Source organism: Melitaea cinxia, chromosome 3, assembly GCF_905220565.1.
Source record: "Melitaea cinxia chromosome 3, ilMelCinx1.1, whole genome shotgun sequence".
Taxonomy (NCBI): Eukaryota; Metazoa; Arthropoda; class Insecta; order Lepidoptera; family Nymphalidae; genus Melitaea; species Melitaea cinxia.
In genome coordinates this window covers 4533035-4559612 of record NC_059396.1, presented here as the reverse complement: position 1 = coordinate 4559612, position 26578 = coordinate 4533035, and the positions used below count along the sequence as shown (strand labels likewise).

At 32.0% G+C, this 26578-nt stretch overlaps 1 protein-coding gene across 1 annotated transcript in view; it reads left to right on the top strand.

Annotated features, from left to right (window-relative positions):
* Positions 1–25830, top strand: part of LOC123669321 (homeobox protein aristaless-like) — an 87111-nt gene extending 61281 nt beyond the window's left edge. The window contains exons 2-5 of the mRNA XM_045602930.1: positions 17482–17755; positions 19073–19118; positions 24332–24525; positions 24846–25830. Of these exons, the coding sequence (XP_045458886.1) occupies positions 17482–17755; positions 19073–19118; positions 24332–24525; positions 24846–25170 (839 nt within the window). The 3' untranslated portion in view covers positions 25171–25830. The remainder of the gene's footprint in view (positions 1–17481; positions 17756–19072; positions 19119–24331; positions 24526–24845) is intronic.
* Positions 25831–26578: the final 748 nt, after the last annotated feature.

The following is a 26578-nucleotide window of genomic DNA, read 5'->3' as shown; positions in this document are numbered from 1 at the left end:
TCCGATAATCAAAGTATGTTAAGAATACTTTATTTTCTTTTTAATAAAAATATATACTCAAAAACTAAATGTTAATAATTAAAAATTTACTTGGATTGAATTCGAAACAAAAGAATGTATAAAACTCGAAGTTAATTCAGAAAGTTGTATCTTAGTTGAGTTTTATTAAGATAGGACACAGCAGGAAAAATTTTGCTCGATCGCTGTCGGTCTAGGTATGCCTACCCGGGCATCCTGGATATCACCCATAATTGGGTTCCCCTGTGATATCAAAAAAAAATCTTGCTCAAAATTTAGAGCAAGCTGACTGGGGTAGTAGCTTAACATTAAAGAAGATCAAAAACTAATTAACACTGCTTTCAAGTTATATTCTTGTGCTCTATTCTATTGCTGACTGCTGCATCCGCTAACAATCAGGCGGACCACGCCACCTTTTAATTTTGATACAACGCTTGACGGGCGCATATTGCTACGCTCCTAGGAGTCGTCTTAGCGTGGTTTTGGTCTATAACATTTACAAAAAACAAGCTTTTTTAATTACTATAATATTTTCTACCGTTAACACGTAATAATTATTCTATTCAAACGCATTAAATACTTATAAACCTGCAGACGTACACGCAAAAAAATAAGAAAGTTACACAGTAATGTGCATTTTTATAGTCCTTAATTATGTATAATATTTATTCGATGAACAGGCGTTCCAATATTTCGCTGTAGTAAAGGTGATACCAACGTAAAAAGTTAATTGCCTTTAACATACAAGCTTATAAAATATAATTACGAGTAACATATAAACCATATTGAATTCAGTTCAACTTTACAAGATAATTTACAGCACAAGTATAAATGTTCACTTTTTGTATGAAAATGCATAAAAGATAATCATCTCTACAAGAACCGTGAGTACTAAAAAATAATTGAATTTCTTAGAAAATTTATAGTATAATCAAGAAACGATCATGAATTAATATGTTATACGTCAGCTTTTTCTTAGAGCAAGACTGCTTTTTACCCTATAACGTTGATATCAAGGACGGGATATCACAATTGCTAAATCGTCGTTTTATTTACGATCTAGCGCTTGAGCGCATCTCTGCTCGTGTAGTCTCTTTACATCTTTAGAAGTAAATAAGAAAAATGGTTGTCATAATAACCAGTGCAAAAACAAATATCTTGATCATGATAATAATATTAGCTCCCTTTTAACTATTTAATTTTGTTTTCGATGGCTTCAATCACTATATATGCATAAGTCGAAATGAATCGCTGAAAGGTGTACTCGCATAACTTCACAATTGCACGTGACGTGCATCAAATTTAATACTTATTTTTTTGCTAAAAAAGTATAGTATAAAAAAAAATTAAAAAAAATAATAACTATAATAACCAAAAAAATGTGGCGGTACGAAGTCTAGTAGGTCAGCTAGTTTATATAACAAAAATAATAATTGCCTTATTAATAATAACTTATTATAATATCGCTAAAATATCAGGTATCATAAAGGTGTAAAAAAGTTTTAGTTTACACCAAACGCTACATATTGCTTAAATATAACAATATATAAATAAAATTACTATATAATTACTAAACTACTACACAAACTATAAATAAATATTACTTCTAACACACTATAAAGTGTTGATATTCCAACCTTAATTTATTACAAAAATATATTTTTGATACTCCTTTACTCCTCTACTCCTTACCTAAGAGTAGTAAAACAATATAAGAAAAATGACTTATACTGATATACATTAGTACCTACATATAAACAACGTCAAGGTAACACATCTGTGAACTAATTGCTACACAAAGAAGTACAAATTGAAACAAACAAATATAGTTTCATGTAAGTAATTACAACAAACAAATTATGATGGCCGACTTCAATTGCTTATAACTTATTTGTCAGATAAAAATCAACCCTGCGCTGCTGCAGTCCGCAATTAGGTGCCATTTGTTTTGTTTTTTTTCAATTTAGTTCAACTCACGCGCGGCAAAATTAATTTATTTTAAATTATAATGCAATGCGTTGTTTTATGTCAGTGCTCATACTTCTTTGAATTGTGACGCTTTGGAAAGGTGTAAAAAAATTTATGACGTCATTTTAACGAACACAGCATGGTACAATAAATGTGAACAAATCTTTTATTTACTGATTTACTTAATCAATATATTTTTTTAATTTGGTTTAATGTTAAAAAGATATACTTAAGATATCTCTTAAGCTATTTTAATTATATTATTCTAATAAAGAAAAGGTACCTTACTTAGTGATTTCAGAAACTAATGTCGATATATTATTATTCACAATATTCTCGGTAAAATTTCAATCGCATATATTTATCTATGTTTCACTTCGAAAGAATTTCGATACCAAAATATTATCGAATATTTTCGTTATTTTAATATAAAGTAAGCATAAATGCTTTTATAAAACCATCAATAAACTCATTACCCAGTTACTACCATATTTGGCTATTTTAGTATAATATGCCTTTTAATTTAACAGAAGATAATGAATAATTATTGCATATTTTAGTAATAATCTAACAATGAAGTATTTTTTTATATTTTGAAAATAGAGTTATTTCTATTTGTAATAGATATTTAATTGATAAAGTGTTACAAAATTTGATTCAATATTTACATGTTACTACACAATAATATATACATAGAACCTTTTTTAATAGCATTTGAAATTTATTAAAAAAAATAAACTCGTCAAAAAGCCAGTATTTAAAATGAACGCATATAACAAATGCATAAATAAAAAATAAAAAAATTACAGACTGCCACCACATCATACATATTTTAGGGTTGGACTTATTTATACATCCAAGCGCAGATATTAAGTTATCGACTACATCTATAATTGCATTGTGAAAGTTTCCCGGTGCGTTTCGTTCGTAATTGTATGTAACGTGAGATAATAAAATTAAAAACAGATTATGTGTATTAATCTCTTTTTAATTTTTTATTTACTTATTCGTTTAACTTTGTAAACCTTTTGTTTTTCCCTATGTAAGTATTTGTACAATTGTTTCAAGTTATTACGATTGTTATGTATTGGTTTTGTTTTTACATTAAGATTGTATGATAATAATAAAAAAACTTAACACTATTGTTCCATTTGATTTCAAACCTATCTTATTTCATCAATGATCGGTAAATTAATAAACACGTATTCTTACAAATAAATTATAGTGTTGATATTTAAAAAAAAAACAATAAATATATTCACACACAAAACATGTAACATTATTGCCCGTTGCTTATAATAATAAAAACTAATAATCCTTTAATTTAAAAAAGTAATAAAAATAATTGAAGTATAAACATACGTTTTGATAAATTTGAAGCTAAAAAACTTCCAAACAAAGTGTCGTTACAAATAAATTGATCATTACAACCTTCGTAAAGAAACGCAATAAAACTTTACACCACAAAAAGTCACAAAAGATTACGTTATTTGATTAGACCTAATTACGTTCTGACCGTAATTAACTTGCACGTATCATTCCCTTTGTTTTATTACCAAAACACTGCAAAACAATTTTTGCACTCGCCAAACAATGTTTCTTGCTAATATAGATCTTATCTCCAGTTCACAAGTGTTACGAGTCTTGAATCGGTGGCAAATCACACCCCATAGTAGATGTCTTAGGTCGAGATAACTTGTCGTGTTATTAAGGCATAATTTACGATGTAAATTATAGCGATTTGTTAATTTTATACTCTGTTGTATTATACGACGACGGCTCATTTATGTTTGAAATTTATTTTTTTCTATTTTTTATTGGAAATGTGTCTTTAGATCGAATTTTGATTTGTGTTAAAATATCATTATTTATTTATATATTCTCGCTTGAGACATGTTGAAATTTTTCTTTAAAGTCCTTGTTGTATAAATCGAATATTTACTGAAAAACTGCTCACTCGATACCGCAACATTAGCTGAGTTGCATATTAATTTTAAGGAATTTAATTTAGTATTAAATTCTTCATTTTTACTAATTAAAGATTATCATCTGGTATTTGTTATTTTTACCTTTTTTATACTGAGTATATATAATTTATTTAATATACTATTTTAACACAATGACCCAGAGTTAGAAATATATTGTATCTAAAATAAAGTTTTATTAACATTGCTATTATTTAGTTATCAATAAGGAAACTTCCTACATCATAATAATTATGAGAAAAGGGGACTTTTTTGCGGTTTAATAATTATTAATAAGTTTGTGTTATTTAAGCCAATTGTTACACGTACAAAAGAGGGAGTTACCCCACCGCATACTTTTCCAAATATACTTTTTGGTAGTTACCTATTTCGTGCACAAAAACCCTTTACCTCTGTTGATATATGTACCTCTATGTATTATTTTTGTCCATAACATCATACAGTTACAGGCGCATCCATACGTCGACAAGAATATTTATTTGCATATTAAACAAATATGTTTTATTAGAACAAAGCATTAATTTGGCGTAATCATATTTAAGCAATATTTAATAAAATTTCAGTGAAGATTAAAAAGATACTATCATTTATAAAGATAATATCATTACTTCATTAGCAAAATACTACATACTCGTAGAAGAATTATTCATAGCAGTGTAATTCTATTTTGGATTCATACTTAAATAACGTTGTATTATGCGATTTTGTTATAACGCTGTTGGATTGCCTGATAAAAAAAAATTAAAAAAAACAATAAGTCATTAATTATATTCCATCATTTGATTGTAGATGTGTCACAGTTTGCTTGCGCATTTAGTAAAATTGTGTTGTGGAGTGGAAGTTAAGCAAAAAATACTCGACAATAAATAAAATAGTTAAAAGAGGAATTCAGTGCTTCTATTTGAACGGAAAGAAAAACGTAAGTATTATGCAACTACATGAAGAAGGTACTGATCTAAAGTTTAAACAAAAACTATAATTACTAATTACGTAATGTCATATAGAATATTCATAGATTATAAAAGTTGTTGATTTTTTATAGGGTTGTCCAATAATCACGTGACGCTTTTTAGCAAATTCTAACCCCTACCTTCGGGTGATATGAGGTGTGGTTTTACACTACCATCCCCTCTCAAACCCATAAATAACCACCTGTATTTTTTGATTACTAAGTAAATTTCAATTATTAGAATATAACCTTGAAATACAATATTCTGATTAAATTTTGGAAAATTAAGCGACGCTTCGTAATAAAAATGTCCAGACAGACATCACATCACAACAACTGGCTATTACGTTGATAGTCGTTTGTTCGACTTCCACACATGACAAATGTGACAATGTATAGACCAGACAAATATTCATTTAGGGCGTAGTCATTTGTTTGTATTGTGTTTGTGTATATGTTGCCAGACCCCTGATATTTAATCCTACTACCTACCTCCTAGATTTTTAGTCATTCACCAATATCAGTCCTAGTGCTATTAAGGCACGGGCTTAAATACGAAAAAGGCTTATCCAAGCACTTATGGTCATGAAAAGAAGGTCACTGCATTTGACGAAGCATTTGCAAGGCTGTCACATTACGGTTGTTACGCAGGCGGTCGCGAGTTCGATCGTACTCATGGCAAACATCTATATATATATATATATATATATATATATATATATATATATATATATATATATATATATATATATATATATATATATATATATATATATATATATATATATTAATAATCTTTATATTAATAAGGGAAGCAAAAACTTTGTACCCCTTTTTACGAAAATTGCGCGGACGAAGGATTATAAAATTTTGTTCACTTATCGTTTATATAGAGAAAAAGTACAGAATGCTAATATTTTTTTAATTATGCATAAAAAATATAATAAATCATTAAAAAAAAGATTACACACACTACCATGTATTTGACACACACACACTCATATATATTCTTCTGTTTATTATTATATAAGTATAGTCTTTGACAACAGTACCTTAATAATGTTCAAAATTATAATTTAAATAAATTTAAGATATAAACACTATCAAAAATATCGAAAGTAATATCCTATTAAAATGTTTATCAAAACCTTAATCTTATCATGTTAATAAACATTATTTATGTTATCTATACTCACGTGACCGATGCAAGCGAAGCTGTAACTAAGGTGATGAACTATAAATATAACAGAATTTTTTTACAACTTATTGAATTATTTAAAAGAGCGAGCTCCAGAAGACCTACTATGTATTGCTACTGAATTGGAGGGGAAAAGGGAGGAATTAAACTAGAGTACGCTATCCCCCCTATCGAACAACACGTATTGGAGAAGCGTGGTGGATTAAGCTTCACTTCTTCTCCTACATGGAGAAAGAGGCCTATATCCAGCAGAGGGACGTTACAGGCTGAATCGTACGTTATCCCATCTGTCTATTTCTATCTCTTTTTCTTATATCTGCTTCTATCTCTTCTATCTCTGTATTCCTCCCTTCCCTCTCTCCTCCCACTTTTTCCATCTCTTTTTCTCTCCTTGATTATTATGCTCGACATCTAAAAAAAATATCCAAAAACGTTCGAGCTAAGAAATTTTAATGTTTTTCGTCATTTATCTATGAATTATGAACAAAACTTAATCAACAGTTCCATGATTTGTGATTATATTGACTAATTATATATCCGGTCAATGGAATGTGATTCACCAAGTCTTACATCAATATACATCAATATTATTTAATTAGTCACGTCTTTATTTACACGTGATTCATTGACGGTTCATAAAACACTCGATTCTAGTTCCAACATAATTAATCATAATAATTCAGATTATTTTGTATGAGGAAAATTGAGTTATATTTATAAAAGTCGAGTCAATTGTATAATACAATAATACAATAAAATGATGTCATGTAATATATAAAAAAAATAAAGGTTTACGTTGTTCTATATTTATTAAGATTTTATGCTTATCATTTATTAACATTTAATTATTAACATTTTATAAAATTTAGACTAATTTAATAAATACATTATATAACAAATTTTGCATTATATAACATCACTCCGCTGCTTGCCAGTCGACAGCTGGACATAGGCCTCCACAAGTTCGCGCCAAAAGTGGAGTTAGTTAACTCATGTGTTTTGCACATAGTCACCACGCTGGGCAGGCGGGTTGGTGACCGCAAGGCTGGCTTTGTCGCACCGAAGACGCTGCTATCAGTCTTCAGGCTCTGTGTTTCAAAGCCAGCAGTTGGATGGTTATCCCGCTATCGGGCGGCTTTTTAAGTTCCAATGTGGTAGTGGAACTGTGTTATCCCTTAGTCGCCTCTTACGACACCCACAGGAAGAGAGGGGGTGGCTATATTCTTTACTGCCGTAACCACACAGCAGGCATTATATGACATTATTTATCTCATTCACTAATAAAATACATCGATAGCTCTGAAGCGTATGCATAAACCATATGAATTTTAAATTATTTAAACGTTACGTTTTACGTAGCCAATGCAATAAACTCAGACATTGATATTATTGAATACATAAAATACTTAAATATTTTTTCGTTATCATATTTTTTTACATTAATTGGATTTTTTATTATTAATTGGATTTCAACTGATACGGGTATATTTATTTGTAATCACTAGATAATAATTAATCAATTTAAACTTTAAAAGTAAAAAGTGGTAATGGCTATTGCCTGCTAGGCCGTATCACTAGGAGAACAGTCAAGCGATGACGAAGTAATGGCGACATAGTCTCGACAAAAGTTTCATAGGCCTCCCTAAAACCAGTTGAACTGTCGACGAAGGTTCAGAAGGCGCATAACCTGCCACAGAAGCTAACATTCGAGAAAGCCTATGTCCAGCAGTGGACTATTGAAGGCTGCTGGATGGATGGATAGATAATATGCCATCCCTTGTAATGTATATTTACTTTACCAAAATAATAAATGAATGTGTTAATTACTATCGTATAATTAAAAATCAATTTACTCGTCCGTTCAATTATCGGAGGTAAGGAATTATAAACTCTTATCATTAAAATAGATCATATGCTTATACATGAAATTTGATAAAAACAACCACATTAATAAAGAAATATGAGATGTCTGTCTATAAGATTCATATTTACATGTTACTTTTTGTTTAGCTTGTTTCCATTTCACGTATTTTTGATTGATTGATTGATTACATCTCATTACTCAGCATAGACCTCGTTCTTCATATAAGAGAAGGGTTTTGTACATATATTCTTTTTGCGAAAAATTCTTATTTACCGCGAAAACCCTACTACAACATAATGATGATCTGTTAGGGTAAAAAATATCGCGATCTTTATTTTTTTACAAAAATTTACCCACATGAAATGGTGTAATGTAAATTATTATACTTATATTTAATACCTTTAATCAGATTTTTAACTTGGCTACAACTGATATTGTAAGGTTGAAGTATACTATAACTCAACTACAATAATTTTTCTAAAAAATTGTATCACTAAAAATTAAAGAAATATGCGTGTTTAATTTAAACTATATTAGCCAAGTTTCCCGGGCGACGTCGCAGATAAATAATAATAGAAGTGATAAAATACATTACATTATCTATAGCGGTGTTATTATAGTTTTTAGTTGTGAATGAAACGTAATTCATTCATTACGTACTATTAGAGCGAGACTGACGAAAACGGGAATTGTTTACCGTGAGTTTGTTTATTAATAGTTTATAGATTTTTTTTACATTGTTCGTGTTTATTTATTTACCTATTTATTTGGCCGAAGACGGGCAGCAGCGTCTTCGGTGCGATAAAGCCAGCCTGCGGTCACCAACCCGCCCGCCTGCCCAGTGTGGTGACTATGGGCAAGACACATGAGTTTACGCCATTTTGACGCGAACTTGTGGAGGCCTATGTCCAGTAGTGGACTGCAATAGGCTGAAGTGATGAAATGATGTGACCTATTTATTTATTTAATTTTAATTAATATTTATAGTTAACTTTATTAACATATTGCAACATTTATTTTTCATTTTATTGTAGAATATTGCCTGATGTAAGATGACAAAATATTTATTTATCGTTATAGTTGTAGCCCGCCAGCATAGTTGATATTAAGAATGTAAAGGCAACTATAAACCAGCAGTTCAGTTACAAGTCGACTAAAGTAGTAAATATTTGACAAAGGTATACCTTTGTCAAGTAGCATGTATGGTATAGTACCATTACTAGGAAGCTATAATTCAATTTCATTATTTCTTTTAAAGTTCTATTTTCGAATTTTACACAACTATGTAATCTCGTGTACGTTTTATTACGGAAACAGGCTTTGTTATTAAATTAAAATGAAATCGTGCATTAACTATTACTATAAATATCGTTGTAACTAGTCAAGATTTATTAGGTTACGTAGGAATTAAAATAAAGAATTATACAGAGGTTATATATTTTTTTAACATTATGAGTACTAAGAATTATTTTACCGATATTTTTAATCGGAACTGTTACAGGTATAAATAATTATCTAGTCTCAGTATAGAATATATAAACGTTTAAGATACGCTTTAGGATAAAATTACAAATGAAACATATTAAAAACATAATTCAACAGCAATTTTGTTTTCCAAAGAAAGAAATAAATATTAACGTTGACAGGATAATTGAACGTTGAATGAAAAAAATTAATTAATATTACGTAAAGTATTATTACCTTAGTTTATTACTATTATAATTTGTAAACTGAGACAATAGACATAATTAAATGCGTTATAGCAAATTAATTTTTATTGTAACGAGGTCTCAAAGCACGTTCTAGCACATCGAGAACACGATTACTTTTATATCTTGTTTTCTCTCAGCATATCACTACACAGTATAAAACAAAGTCGCTGTCCTATGTATGCTTAGATCTTTAAAACTACGCAATGGATTTTGTTGCGGTTTTTTTTAGATAGATAGTGATTCAAAAAGAAGACTTATAATTATGTATTCTACATGCATAACATATAGAACCCTACGACATAGATCAAAATAATGTACTATAAATTGTACTCCTTAAAAAGGTCTACAAAAAAGTCCGCGATGGTGTATGTCTGTCTTTTAGGGATAACCATTTTTTATCCTTGACTTTAAAAAAAATATTTAAAACGATTATATATTTATAAACTACTTTAACAATTCTATTCTCAAAATCTGTTTATGTAATTTTCACTAAAATATTTTTTTAATTCGAAAACAAAATACGTCCCCTTAAAAAATATTTGATTTATATCAAAACACTAAAAACCATTGTAACAGACCCTTATTTTCTAGAAGTCGACGCGTAATGGCGGACCAATTACATCAACACTATAATAAGAGCGTAATTAAGTTAATGGCATTAATTCATAAATGTCGATTGATTACGAGAAACAGAGGTCACGGCGCGTTGCAACTTGTTGTCTTATTACAAATTATTATAACTACTAAATTATCTTTAGAATTACGGAATTACACGTAAGTTTAACTTGACGGCTAATGACATCCATACAACATTATGGTAAAGATTTAACATTGAAATGAAGATGATAGAAGAGAGGAAATGGAAATAGTCTAAAATAACAGGCTTATTATCAGTATTTTGTCAACTAATCAAGATAATGTCTTTATTTATACAAAATATTATACATATTTACAATTCACAACTTAAGAACTAAATATTTACAGATAGTTTTGGTATAAATCATGTCCGCGTGGAATTGTGCCAAGAATGCTGGCAGCATTTCCCCGTTGAATCGCTATGCCGATTCTCTGGGCAAAAAATGCACCAGCCCTCTTGTCACCAGTGGAGGCAATAAGACGAGGTGTTATCTCATTTAAAAAATGTTTAGCACTGCTACTCCAAGGTCCAAGTGTTTCGACTGCAAACGGCACAAAGATGTAATTTGGAATTAGTGACGAATATTTGTGCCGTTTAGTCGTTTCAGCTTTTTCCGCTGCGGCTCCCGCTTTTAAGGCTGTTTCCCTGACATGAGACGGAGCAAGTGTGTCAACGCAGGTTGCGTCCCACAAAAGCGCCCGTCCCCTTTCCCAGGGAACCAACGTCAATCCATCAGGTCTCTTGCCATCATTGCGACTAATTCCAGTTGGCTCGATAAGAGCAGGAACGTCGATGGTGGCAAGAGCCCTTTTTATGGTATCGTTTAGGGAACCGTGGCGGGAAAACCTACCTGAACTCTTGTTACAGGAAAGGCCGTGTAGTCCGAAAGAATCGACCTCTTTTCCGCACGGACATCTGTGTTCAAAACACAGTGGAGCTCCCAACCGGAGACCGAGAGCAATTCTAAAACTTTCATTGTCTAAAAGTGTCCCAAGATTTTTTGACGGCATTGCGTGTAACCAGTGACCTGACTCTTTATTTGACACAGCTAGAAGCCTGGCACAGTTTTTGTCACTTGTAAGATTTTGCGTCAAACTTATATGAGTATTGTGAACTATTGGTATATCCCAAAGTTTTTGTTTTGTAACGTCCTTCGGGATATCGCCATTAGGACACATTAACTTCCAGTTTTCTATTGCATCTGTAGCATTTGTAATTTGGACTGAATTAGATTTTAAGATGTCAGAACATAAACCCTTGATACTATGCACAGAAGCAAGAAACGCAGGAAGAGCGACACTAGAAATTTTTCTCACGCCGATGCCACCATCTCTAATTGGTAAAGTAGCTTGGGTCCATGAATTTTCATCAAAAGATAAATTTAGAATTTTTTCTAATGAATTTTTTAAAGTGGCATCAAGTTTTTCGGTCATTCCAGGAAATTTCCAAATTGGGCTTGCGCGTAAAATATACATTAATTTTGGGACAAATAGACAATATTTTAATATAGTGTAGGCAATATGAGAATTTAGAGTGCCCAATTTGTCAGTGTTTTCAACAAATATTTTAATTTTATTATCCAAAATTGGCTGTATGCCTTCATCAAAAAGTGGTGCACCTAGAAGACAAAGTGTACTTCTTTGAAGTATTTTTAAATTAGGAGCAATTTTATTAAATAATTCCGTTGCCAAATTAATTTTGGAAAGTGATAGAATATCTGTGAAAAAAATTTCACATTTTGAAAAATTTAATTTGAGACCAATTTTATCAAACTCGTTTTTAATTTTAATTAAGTCTTCAACGACATCGTCCACTTTACCTCCTATGGTTCCATCATCTAGGTACCATACGTTCAATTTTGATTTTAAATTTGAGATACATTTGTGGATACCTAGACTAAAAAGAGCCGGACCTAGTGGGTCTCCTTGCTGAACGCCGACATTAGAAAAAATTGTATTTTCGCCAAAAAGTAGTTTAGATGGTGAACTGTAACATTGCCAAACATAAGGATAAATTTCAGGAAGATGTAATGAAACTTCGTTAAGCAAGGTTGCTCTTTCTAAAGAATTAAAAGCATTCTTTACATCAACTTTCAGCAGAACTTCAGCCTCATTACTTTTTAAAAAAGTACGAGCTGCGTGAACTGCTGCTTCACAGCCTCCTTTGCTTCCAAAGCCCAATTGTATTGGTTGAAATTTTGTTTTTAGGCTGGATACTATGTGTCTACATGCCAATTTAGACGCCAGACGGCGAAATGTGGTCCCAATAGCAATCGGACGGATATTACCGTCTTTTTTGTTAAAGGCACATAGTCTTGCACCGTAAATATGAGACAAAAAAGATGAAGATACCTTGCCAGATAACATGAAATTACAAAGATTGGTTATGTCATTCAAGAGAGCCCTGCCAGCGTCACCGGCTGAGACACTCACAAGATCTTTGAGATGTTGTGGTGTGATGCCGTCTATGCCGCTAGCAGAGCCACTTGTGAACGACATAATTGCAGCATAGGTGTCTTCATCTTTAACCTGTAAAACATTATTGAAAATAGGTGGACTTGGGAGCAAGGACGCCGGATTCGGTAAGGGATGCTTTTCACGTAAGGCTTCTAGCGTTTTATTATCAAAAGGTGCGAGGGTATCACTAGAGAAAAGAATGCGAGCTGCATTCTTAAGGTCTCCATCCATTGCTTTATTTTCAATAATTTTACTAGAATCAGAATATAAAGGTCGTGGGTTTTTAGGAATGATAATCGGAATGTCTAACAAGCTATTCTGTTTTAATTTAGTTGATAAAGAACCATTTTTGGTTTTATCAACATGTAAAAATTTGTAGGAAAACAAAAAAAGATTTTGCCAGGCCGAATCAGTGTCCGAAATACATTTTTTAATTACAGATGATAGTGATCTAGCTAGAGACATCCTCGCTCCTCTAGGAACTCGTTTAACAAGCGGGATATTTTGGTGACATTTTAAAATAAATTTTTCAAATGGAACCGAATTATTATCACTGGTTACGGTTGATGAAGTATCAGTTAAAATAGGTAATGAATGCACTAATGGATCGCTGTGGCAACGGGTGGTGTGATTTTTTAAGCCTTTGCGGCCCCTAAACAACTTTCCGTTAGTGCATTCTGGACAAGTGAAAAGTTCCGGTTGAGATACATTGGTTGTTTTAAAACTATTTGACATATTATCGCACTAAACAATGTACACTTAAATACACACACATAAAGTCACTATAATGGCGTTGCTGCGGCGTCGGCAGCACGGAGACCCGCTGCAGGGGCACCCGGCTGCTTGCCTCAGGCCGCCGTCATTGCTCGGCAACGCCACGCTCAGGAAATCTGAAAAAGAAAAAACGTTAAAGCGGAATCTTGTAATTCCGATATTGTCGGAATTATTTTATGCAATTTGATGTCAATTTAATCAAGAAATATGATCGAAATAATAAAATATAAAAATAAAATTTAGAGAGAATATTTTTGAAGTTGACATCAAATTGACAAGTCTGACTAATCAAGTATGGTAAGGCATAATGGATCAGGACCCGGTCCGGTCCAGATAAAGACAGCCTGATGTAAAATATAATCAAGTATGGTAAGGCATACTGGATCAGGACCCGGTCCGGTCCAGATCAGGATAGCCTGATGTAAAATATAATCAAGTATGGTAAGGCATATCATCTCATCCTGATCAGGTCCAGACAAATCATCTGTGTTACATACCTTATCTAGTCCTGATCAGGCATGCCTGGTCCGGTCCTTATAAGGAAGACTAAAAAATTTCTACTCGGGTATATAATAGTGTCAAAATTAAACTGCCAGAACGCGAGCGTATAAAATCTACTTCACCACTTCATGACGTGGCCTCTTATTTCGAGATCTTTATATAGAAATGCATGAGTATCAAGTTAATGATGATAAACGTTTGATGTCATTGTAACTTGTTATATTACCCAACTTTTATCAATAAATAGAAAAAACATATAATAGTTTTTATTCGTTCCTTATAGTTCTACAATACCTATACTCTAAAATCTTTGTAGGATTATTAGTTTTTTAACCGACTTCCAAAAAAGGAGGAGGTTCTCAATTCGACTGTATTTTTTTTTATGTATGTTACATCAGAACTTTTGACCGGGTGAACCGATTTCGACAATTTTTTTTTAATCGAAAGGTGGTGTGTGTCTATTGGTCCCATTTAAAATTATTTAAGATCTAACAACTGCTTTTCGAATTATATCTAATAATGCGTTTTTACTTGACGCTTTTTTCGTCGACCTACGTTGTATTATACCGCATAACTTTCTACTGGATGTACTGATTTTGATAATTCTTTATTTGTTGGAAAGAAGATATCCTTAGTTTAGTACCATGATAAGGAAACCAGGATCTGATAATGGGATCTTAGAGAAATCGAGGAAAACTCTCGAAAATCTGCAACAACTTTTTATTGAGTGTACCGATTTTGATAATTTTTAATTTAATCGAAAGCTGATGTTTATCATGTGGTCACATATAAATTTTATTGAGATCTGATAACTATTTTTTAAGTAATCTTTGATAATGCGTAGTTACTTTACTATTTTTTCGTCGATCTACTTTGTATTACTCGTCGATGAAATTGAAGTCGGTTTTTTTTCGTTTGCGAGCAAACACAATTATTTAAGTTACAAACAGTAGTTTCACCTCCTGATTGATTTATTACCACATAGAACATCTATAATCCACATATATAGCATTTTCGACTCCTAGCTACTCTGGTAAAGTGCTTCTGTGTTTCTATATTACCGGCCAGTATTTTTTTAGCCCTAAAAACATCGATGAAGTGAAATATTAAAAGTAACTGCCGAACTAACTAAATAATAATGAATACAACTAAAGAACCGCATATTACGAATTATTTTTTCTCGTACAATATTTTTTTAATGTAAAGTATAGCCGTGCTTACGTGCTTGTCTATTTAAACAACGTCGAATCTAAAAATGGATTTTTTGTCCCACGGAACGTGATAGCTATCACTACTACAGAACCCCCATTTAAGCGAACGCAGCTAGGAGTCGAACATTCTGTATATACAAACACATGTATATTTATATTCTTATTATTAGTATTTGTAACAGTAATTTAGACTTTTAATCAAATACACGGTCGCGCTTACACTTTATTACTTGAGTAATTTTGTTACTACACATCATTTTAATTATACTTCGTGCAAGAAAACACGCAAATTAAGTGATTAACACAAATTACGAGCAAATCGATCTTAATTATTGCCTTTATTATCACTTAATTAAACAATGAGCCGTTATTAACCTCCTAATTTATTATCTAATTTTTTAGAATTCAGTAAATTTGAATAAAGGTCTTGTATAAATTGTGTTTGCTCAGAATCGAAAAAAAAACCGACTTAGTTAATATCAACAAGTATAAAATAAGAAGTCAAATACACATTATTAAGAATAACTCAAAAACTACTTATCAGGTCTCAATCAAATTGAAATGGGACTACATGACAAGTACCAGCTTCCGATTAAAGAAAGAATCATCAAAATTAATAGACCCAGTAAACAGTTATTAGGTAACACACATAATAAAAGTCAGTCAAATTGAAACCTCGCCTTCCTTTTTAAGTCGGTATTTTTCATTAGATTCACCTATCGAACAATTAATCTAATGATACAAAACGGAATTGATATTTTTTCTTAGTCTATTTCTATATTTACTTCTTATACTTATACTACATAACTGATTTACTAAGAACTAGTAATAAAAGCGACAGAAGACCAATATTTTTATATACAATATGTGAAATATTTTACACAAAACTTTACACTTTTTATGGCCTTCACTCTTTAATGTTAACCTTTAAAAATACCATTTTCATACGCATTACGTGTAAGAGCTAAGAGTTAGAGGTATTTTTCCAGTAGGTATGCATTAGCAGCTATAACCGGTACTAAGTTATTAAAAATATTTGGGGAGAGTCAGTAATTTGAGACAAGGAGACATTAATGTTCAAAAATATTTTATTAAAGGCATATATATGGGTATTATTAAAACTTAATTGGTTTTAATAATATTCATGACTTATGCAAGTATAATGTTTAGGATTTTTTTAAACAAAAACACAAATTAAGATAAAATTCATCTGAAGTAAAAGTTAAAAAATAGTGATAAGTAAGAAATATAGTAAATGGACATATCAATAGTTTTTGCGTCTATTAATAAAAAAAATATGTACAGATTTCATCGCTTAAAGATATCTTTCCCATTATTATTTCTCGCCTTAAAAGTATCAACTTCTGTTAATATTAAAACATTTTCGTATACTGTTATTAAATTAATTAAAATTTAAATATCAAATTAATCGCGAAGTAAAATATGCACCCCTGACCTGCTTCTCGACAGAAATACTAACTAAAGATTGCATATTTTCCGTTGGTGCATGACAAAAAATTGGAATTCAAATGTATTTAAATAAAGTTAATTTTTCGCATTTATGAAGACGATCTGAACTGCGACTGTATTTGCAAGTTATTTTATAGTTATCTGTGTAAAAATTCCGGTATTCGGCAAAGTAGATTTAAGTCTAAATGTAACAAACAAAATGTAAACTAAGGTAGGGCACAACAGGAAATTTCCTACTCACTTCGACTTTAAATAATACTGCTTTCAAGCAGTGTTGTGTTCCTGTTGGTGGGTAAGGTGACCAGAGCTCCTGGGGAAATTGGGGATAGTGTTAGCAACGCGTTTGCGACACTTCTGCTGTTGCTGACGTCTATAAGCTTCGGTAATCGCTTACTATCAGGCGAGCCGTACGCTTGTTTGCCGACCTAGTTGTATATATACTATAGTTGTATATATACTATAGTTGTATATATACTAACAGCGTAATTTCTGATCCCGTGAGAATGTCGGGATAAAAAGCCTGTACTGGATTAGCCCCGTTATACGAGTATACGTTCCTACAAATTTCATTACAATCATCTTTGTACTCTTTGCATGAAAAATTTATTCATCCATCCTAAAATTTTGTATTTATTTCGTTTTCATATTATCAATGGCCAAAAGCTTTGCTTGAATCAGTTAAAAGTAAAAAAATGCAAACATATGATCTCGTCTCTAACGTCATATTTTATTTCACAGAATATTATCACCAAGACACGTACCAGAAGTACGCGAACATGGGAGTATCTGAAACGCAAAAAGATGATTCACCAAGGACCACGCCAGAACTGTCCCGAGCTGACCAATCACCAGCTTCCGAAAGGCCTCCTCCAGGGTCTGCAGACAGCGATGACGCAGATGACTTCGCACCTAAAAGAAAACAGAGGCGCTATAGGACAACATTCACTAGTTTTCAATTGGAAGAATTAGAAAAAGCCTTTTCAAGAACGCACTATCCGGACGTTTTTACCAGGTCAGTGTAATAAGTATATATGTCTGTATTATCCTGTATTATGAGAAAGTTCGCCATTTTCCTCGCCTTTCTTCTGGGAGGAATTGGGGATAGGGTCGGCAACGCGCGTGCGATGCTTCTAGTGTTGCAGATGTCTATAAGCGTTGTTTGTTGTTGATGCGCGTTTGTTTATCGATCTAGTAATATTAAAAAAAAACCTGCCACTGCGTAGAAAAGTCGAATTTTTACTCTATAAAATAAAAGAGGCCTTGGCCTTGGGATATGACATTTACAGAGTATTTCAGTATAGCTTAATTCATGAGGATATATCAAACCCGATTCGTTGTGAAATAGGCAAAGGTATATCGTAACTTGTGCTCAAATATTGTTAACAAAGAAAAACTTAGATAATAATAATAAAAAATCTAATTTATTAAATGAATTTGATATCCGTTATCAAAGTGAATTAAAATTTACTTTAACCAAAAAAAACTATTGGTAAAATCACATCATCAGAGCAGCCTGGACAGCCATAGCGATTTTATTAGATACTACTGCCTCGTGACTTCACCCACGTTAACTTGTAAAGAAAAAGAGGCACTGCCAAGCTAATTATAATATATTTACGGTGTTCTCCCTTACTGCTTGTTGGTACCATCGCAACTATATTTTTATATTACACAATAATATGCAGCTTATGATCGCCTTGGAACTTAAAAAAGCCGACCGATGTGGGATATCCATCCAACTGCTTGTTTTGAAATACACAGGCCGAAGACGGGCAGCAGCGTCTTCGGTGCGACAAAGCCAGCCCTGCGGTCACCAACCCGCCTGCCCAGCGTGGTGACTATGGGCAATAGACATGAGTTTCCGCCATTTTTTGGCGCGAACTTGTCTAGCAGTGGACTGCGATAGGCTGAACTGATGAACTGAATAAACAAAAAACACATATAACAATAATAACTACAGTAAGAACATTAATTTAGTCAATATAAATTTATAGAAACTAAAATAGACATACCCTTAATTGAATCAAACATAAAAATAAAGGCTACAGTTCCTAAATGGTTACTAGCAAACTATTAGCTTTGTCATGTGGACAGTGATAGGCTGAAATGATGATGATGATGAAATGATGATCAACAATTATTACTTAACAAATTATTTTACAACCTCTATAATAGCCTATCATCTCACCTCTTACCTTACCAATAAGTGAAAAATCCCACATACCATATCTGTCTCCCACTAATCAATAATGGCTTCGAACTTAATCTACATAATTATCTTATTTTGCAATGTAATAACCATAAATAGTTATTTTTCTTTTTGTTGCAGAGAGGAACTAGCGATGAAAATAGGATTAACAGAAGCAAGAATACAGGTAAGATAAAATACATTCGTTATTTTTATCATATTATCATAATTTTTGTAATTTTTAAAACATAAGAAAGTGTGACCAAAACTAAGGTAACTTAACTAGGCGATATTTTGCACTGACTCCTAGCTATCATATATATGACATAAATACAAAGAACTGCCAGTACAACTAAGTCAACTGAATCAAGCAAAGGTTAATAATACAATTCGTTAACACATCGCTTCTGAGTTTGAAACTACAAAAAAAAAACGATTTCCTTAATCAGACACTAAAGACATTAACATCGGCCGCTAATTTGAATCCGCCGTGTGTTCTGGTGGAGCAATTATCTGAATACAAATTAGGCGTGTACGGATAAACCGAGCCAGTACCAGAGGCTATTTTTAATAGAAATTAAATAAATAGGAGTTAACAGTATTTTTAGAATTATAAGAATTGTTTGTCTTTATTAAGAATAATTTTAAAGATTTATTTTAGAAGAAATCATAATAAACTTGAGTTCCATATTAAATCTTCATATGAATTTTATTATACATCAACACCACCTACCTTATTTTGATAAAAACTTTCCTTTTTCTGGGTTATCAGGAAGAAATGACTAATTAGCCATAAGTCCGCCCATTGTACTTCACTGTCTGTAACTATCTTTATGCCTTGTTTGTAATTTATTTGTGGTGTACAATGAAGTATAAATGAATAAAAAATGCTTTTCTCTGTTGTATCCAAAAAAGCCCTGTCTGTGTAATCAACCCCATATAGATTCTAAACGAATATTGAAGCTGAAAAAAAAGAATAATAACCTAGTACAAAATTCCTAAATATTTTATATCATGTAATTTTGAATGTTAAATTAAAACACATAAAAATTAATGAGAACTCTCCAAAGTGCTTCACTAAGATGCTACAAATTATCCACTATTAAGAGGCATTTAGCGAACAAATTACGTTCGGTTACCTGCGCAGAAGCATCCTTCGATTTAAGCAACGTATGCACTGCGCGATCCACTGAACACAAAATAAACTATATCCATGAACGACGCCGCGTTGGCGCAAAGGTCACAGCCATGGATTGTACCTGTTGCGCTGGCGGTTGCGGGTTCGATCCCCGCACGTGACAAACATTTGTATTGGCCATACAGGTGTTTGCCGTGGTCTGGGTGTTTGTGCAGTCCTTGTGGGTCTCCCCACCATGCCTCGGAGAGCACGTTAAGCCGTCGGTCCCGGTTGTTATCATGTACACCTGATAGCGATCGTTACTCATAGTAGGGAATATATTCGCCAACCCGCATTGGAGCAGCGTGGTGGATTAAGCTCTGATCCTTCCCCTACATGGGGAAAAGGCCTATATCACTATGTTATGGACAAAATGTACATTTGCAACTGTAAAACATAGGTACATATATCTATTCGTACAAAGGAACGCTCAGTCTGTACATGGCTTTATAAATACCTCAGCACCCAGCTGTTAGTAATCACAGCGCATTTTTCAGACACTCTTTTATAAATCCATTTCGGAATTTGCGTAATTTGGTATTCAAGTTCTCCTTCTATCTTTGGTTTTTGTTTTATAGCCTTTATCAATAAAGAGATATAATAAATAAAATTTAACACAAAAATATATTTTACTCTTTGACGTTCAAACAAATCAATTATATCCTAATATTACATTACTATTCATTCATTATCTCTTATCATCTTATGCTTCGTAACTCGAGTAGAGTTAACAGCTATAATTTATATATAAGTTTGTTATATGATTACGGACTAAATACCTAATAATAATTAATTGTCAATAATCGTATGCCACTCCGGTTCCCAGTAGGACGTAAATCCTGAGGTTTCCAGAAATACACACAACCGCCCAGAATCACATATGATGTATAAAATAATTAAGTCAACTATGCTAACATTCAGTAGTGACTACACAACCCTACCCATTGTCAATACCGACATCGATCCTACGGCCGTCGTACCAATCAGTCTACAAATCCATCTACAAAACCTACTGCGTGTTACAATATACATTAATTACGGTTACTACATTATTTTTTTAACCGACTTCAAAAAAAGGAGGAGGTTACTCAATTCGACCGTGTATATATATATATATATATATATATATATATATATGTATGTATGTTCGGGGATAACTCCGTCGTTTATGAACCGATTTTGATCATTCTTTTTAAATTGGAAAGGAGATATCCCTAGTTTGGTACCATGCTAAGGAAACCAGGATCTGATGATGGGATCCCAGAGAAATCGAGGGAAACTCTCGAAAATCCGCATAACTTTTTACTGGGTGTACCGATTTTAATGAATTTTAATTTAATCGAACTCCGATGTTTATCATGTGGTCACATTTAAATTTCATCGAGATCTGATTACAACTTTTGGAGTAATCTTTGATAATGCATATTTATTTGACTATTTTTTCGTCTACCTACATTGTATTACATGACGATATAATTGAAGTCGGTTTTTCTTCGTTTGCCTGCAAACACAATTATTTTTTTGCACCTACGCATAAATCGAAATGATTTATTAAACTGTGTCATTATAATTTTAAAGGAAGTTAATCAAAATAAATCATTAAGTTTTATAGAGTGTCGCTGGTTATTTAATTACGTTTGAAATATCGATAAATAACAAGTACGTTACGTCGAACGAAAATAAGTTGAAAGGCCAAATTATTATTTCCAAATATAATTAAAGTAAGATTGTGAGATAAGTGTTTTTAAAATTAAAAAACATAAATTTGTCATGATGTTCGTGAAACAGTAGGTATAATTTATAAACAAAACCAAAGCCCATAAAACTACTACGAATTTTAATTCTTTTTTTACTATTGTAACGTTGCTTATTTCGAAACTTCCTTTTGTCAATTTGCTTTCGAATATTATAAGTTTATATTTAATTAACTGTTCTTTAATTAGTTCTGATATGCTGAAATGATGTCGATCGCCATCACAATTCAGCCTGTAGCATCGTACTACTGTTATAACATAATAACAACATTCAAATATGCGTCGTTAGATTACACGTTGTTACAGAATGCGTTGAAGAAATAAAGGTTCACTGCTCGTTCCCCGTAGGTGATAGCGTGATAATTTATAAGCCTTATATGTTGACCCGACTTCTTAATAATATTCGTGACAAATTTGAAGTAAATCCATGCAGTACTTTTTGAGTTTATCCCGGACATACATTCAGACAAACAGACAAAAATCTAAAAACTATATTTTTGGCTTCGGTATCGATTGGAGATCACACCCCAAGTATTCTTTCAAAAAAATATTCAATGTACAGTTTTGACCTTCCTACCATTTTATTATATGTATAGATACTTGTACAAACAGCAATGTTATCTGTTCCGTGGTTTAAAAGTACATTTTGTGAATGTCAATTCAAAATTCGCCAGTTTATATTCAATTAATGTTTATTTAACTAGATGGTTGTATTTTATGGCCTACGCTAAAACATCATATCGGCCTACATCAGCTGCCAAAATAATACCTCTTTATGGCAATTGCTCTAGATATTACCCTCCATATACAACCTCTAGAAAAGTCAACCTCTGTATAAGTTTAGTACAGATAGTAATGACGTCATTACTCTCAGATGTCTCTTGCGCCTGGTTTCGTCAGTGACTTTTTTTCACCAATACACTACATTCTTACTGCATGTTTACCTCCAATTACTACGTATAAATTTAAAATCTCCAACATTTGGATCACGTTTACAATACGAAAATAGACTTAATGAAAGCATTAACACCGTTACAAAATGAACTTTATAATTTAACTGGTTAGGACGAAATTGACTTGTACTTTTTGATTTTATGAATGTATAAGACATTTCTTGTTTCACACAGTATTCGCCAACGAAAACGACATTTGTAGAAATGCATTTTCGATGTGTTTTTTTTTTATCAGGCTTCGTTTATCATAAGTGAATAAATTTAAAATACAATAAAAATATCTGTTAACATAATGACAGTTCTTCTCCGTTTTGGGTTTATAAATATTTAATGTTGTAATATTGGGTCAATATGACTAATAAATCAATCAATATTATTTTTTGCCCGTCCTCAAGGTTGACGGGTCGAACACGTTCCTTTGTGAGACAATTCACTGTCTGTAGAAATATTTTATCAATCATGGAACTTTCAAATTTAAAAATCTGATTATATAAATCAAATAATTCGATATGAACAGTAACTAATGATAACAGTCAAGTACAAATCTTTGCTATACAGTTGTTTAATGTTAATAGTAAGTAAAGTAAATGTAGTAGTAAGAATTCAATAATTTCCCAATATTATTTGTAATCATTTTCATTAATATGTCGTTGCCGCATTTTTGCCCACATTTATATTCATTTACTCTATAGTATGTGTCATAACATACCTATTCCTAATTTGACTGTGTGTATATGTGTATCTGTGTACTAGCTATATGATTTTTATTCATTTCAGCCCGTAATTTCCCACTGTTGGGTATTGGTAGGCCTCTTTCCCCATGTAGGAGAAGGATCAGAGCTTAATCCACCACGCTGTTCCGATGCTTCTTAATCTTCTAATCTTGAATGTTTCTAAATAAAATATAATTTATTAAACCGTTACTAAATTAAATTGAAGTTCAGTTCTAGTAAAAACGCTTTTTTCTTAGTATTAGTAATGTGTCACTAGTACAAAATACAAATCGATACTGTATAATAAAACATTCACTTGTTGTATTAAACAATATTAACATTTATTCTAAAGATTAACAATTTTCAGAGATCACTATCTTAGGTATCGAAATAAGAAGTTTAACGATTTAAAATGTTTTCTTCCATCCATATTCAGACATATTTTAAGTAGAGTAGTGTCAACAAAAAAGGGTATTAGATTTATCACCGTGGGGTCCCAATCATTATCATTAATTATCATTAATCAAACCGTAATGCTACGAAAATAGGTTTTATGATATAAAAATCCTATTAGGTAGTCGCGGAATGGCAAATTCAAAAATACTAAAAACTTTGATTAGACCATAAATTCATGCAAATTAATCACCAGGGGGCGCCATATGATAAAACTGATAACATTCGAGCGATAGTTCTTACTAATTCACCTGACGAACATAAGAAGTACATTGTTTGAAATTAATATAACAAAATTATACTTTCATGTGATGAGAAATAAAAATTTTAAAAGCTGTTCTTTGTTACAGGTATGGTTTCAAAATCGACGTGCTAAATGGCGTAAGCAGGAAAAAGTTGGGCCGCAGGCTCATCCATACAATCCGTACTTGGGAGGAGGGGGTGCGCCTCCACCATCGGTCGTGGCGTCCATGCCTAACCCGTTCTCACAGCTTGGCTTCGGTTTTAGAAAACCATTTGATGCAAACGCCTTGGCGTCTTTTAGGTAGGTTTTTAAATAAAATTTTACCATAATACAATGTAAGATAAATATACAGATGGATACCAATCTTTATTGTAGTCACTATTTTAATAATGGAGAATAATAAAAAGAAAATATAAAACATCACAAGTCAAGTGCACAAAGTCTGTGTCACACTGTCTTACCGCTATTAGCAGTATGCACCAGACAACGTTTTGTGAAATAGTGAAGTATACTAGTCAACTTAAGATACTAAACAATATTAAAATTTTATCGTTTTTTATTGATTGATATTTGAATTACCACTTTACAAAAACAATACCTTATTCCTTTTATTTCAATAGATACGGCAGTTCACCAGTCCTCGGCGCCCAGTACCTCGGAGCTCCACTGTCGCGACCACCCCTCTTCTCAGCACCAATATATTCATCTACATCGCCACCATTCCATTCTCTACTAGCTGGATTAGCCGCCCCTCCGCGACAGTCTCCTGACCACGCATCCGTTTCACCCCCTATTTCGCCAGGAAGCGAGTCTCCCCCCAACCATCAAGGGCCAGAAGTAGAGCGTAGAAGTTCAAGCATCGCCGCACTAAGAATGGCTGCCAGAGAACACGAACTAAGGCTGGAAATGCTAAGACAACGACACCACACAGATCTCATCAGTTGAGCTCTATTCGTTTCGTGATAGACAATAGTGTTGAAGGTTATTTATATAAAAGACTATTAATATTAAAAAGGGCTATGGCCGTTTGAATTAGAATTTTTCTTTGTCTTAAAAATGAATATTAATAGACATCGTCTGTGACAAAGCTTTGCGTTTATACCTTTCTTTTTTTATCGATGTAAATTTAAAAGTCCTATATTTATTATGTAATAAAATTGAATTGTATGTGCGGTGATACCCTTAAAATTAACTACATATGTATTATTATGTAATGGATTTAAATTAGGTAAATAATCAAATTAAGTACATAATTATTGCTATTTGATCCGTCCAGTTATGCCTTATCGTTATTTATTGTAAGTAGGTACCTCTAAAGTATTTCTATTTTCTTTTTAAGGTTTTCATTTATACAAAGATTCGATGTAAGCAAAATGGTTTGTAATTAATAAAAAGTCGCAATAATAAAAATAAATATAGTTTTATCGGAATTCCTAATGCACTTCATTTGGTTTGTTTAAATAAAATTTTAAATGTAACACCAAAGAGTCAATTCGCAAGAAGCTTAATATTTTATGTTTTCAACGTATTTCTGTACAAAAAAATAATGGTAATTTTGAATTCAAGAATTATATGGGTTCCATTAAATAAATGGTTTACAGTGAACGGTGTATTTTATTAACTTCCTTTCGACGTGGTTAATGACATATGTTTTGTATTTAATTATTTATTAATATTAAAAATATGCAGTAGCGAATATTTCGGGTATACCGAGATATATATATATAAGAAGAACCGACTCTGGTTTTTGTTTTATTGTTGTTACATAAAGTTTGCTGTATCGTGATCTTTGAATTACTATTCTTATATAATCGTAGAGTTGTATCGTTGAACATTTTAATGACATCATATTATGAGAATAAAAAATGACTAAAACTAATATAATCACTTAAGTATCGTCCAGCGATTCACTCAAAAAATTAACCTGTCTACCGAAAACGATGTATTCAATAATCGCCAAAAAAAAAAAGTCTTAAAAATAAAACAAAACGTCTATTACTAATTTTCAACAGCCGTTCAGCATCAATCACGAAGGTATTAAACGTCAGGGTTCGAAAAGTGAATAAAGTTAAGAGTATGCTAAATGTTGACGTTGGGGAAAGAAATTAATAAAAATACATTTGCTCACGACGCAGATGCTTTTCAGTATATACTATCACTTCAAATAATTATATGAAATATAAATCAATATCATTCTAAATAATGTATAACGTATCTTGTATATAAATGGACTATAACTAGCCCGTTGGCGCAGTTTGCAGTGTTGCTTTTTGCTCAGGAGGTTGTAACCTCGATTCCCGCCTCGAGTCTAGTTGTAAAATATCTATATGTAAGTAATAGTAGATTTATTTAT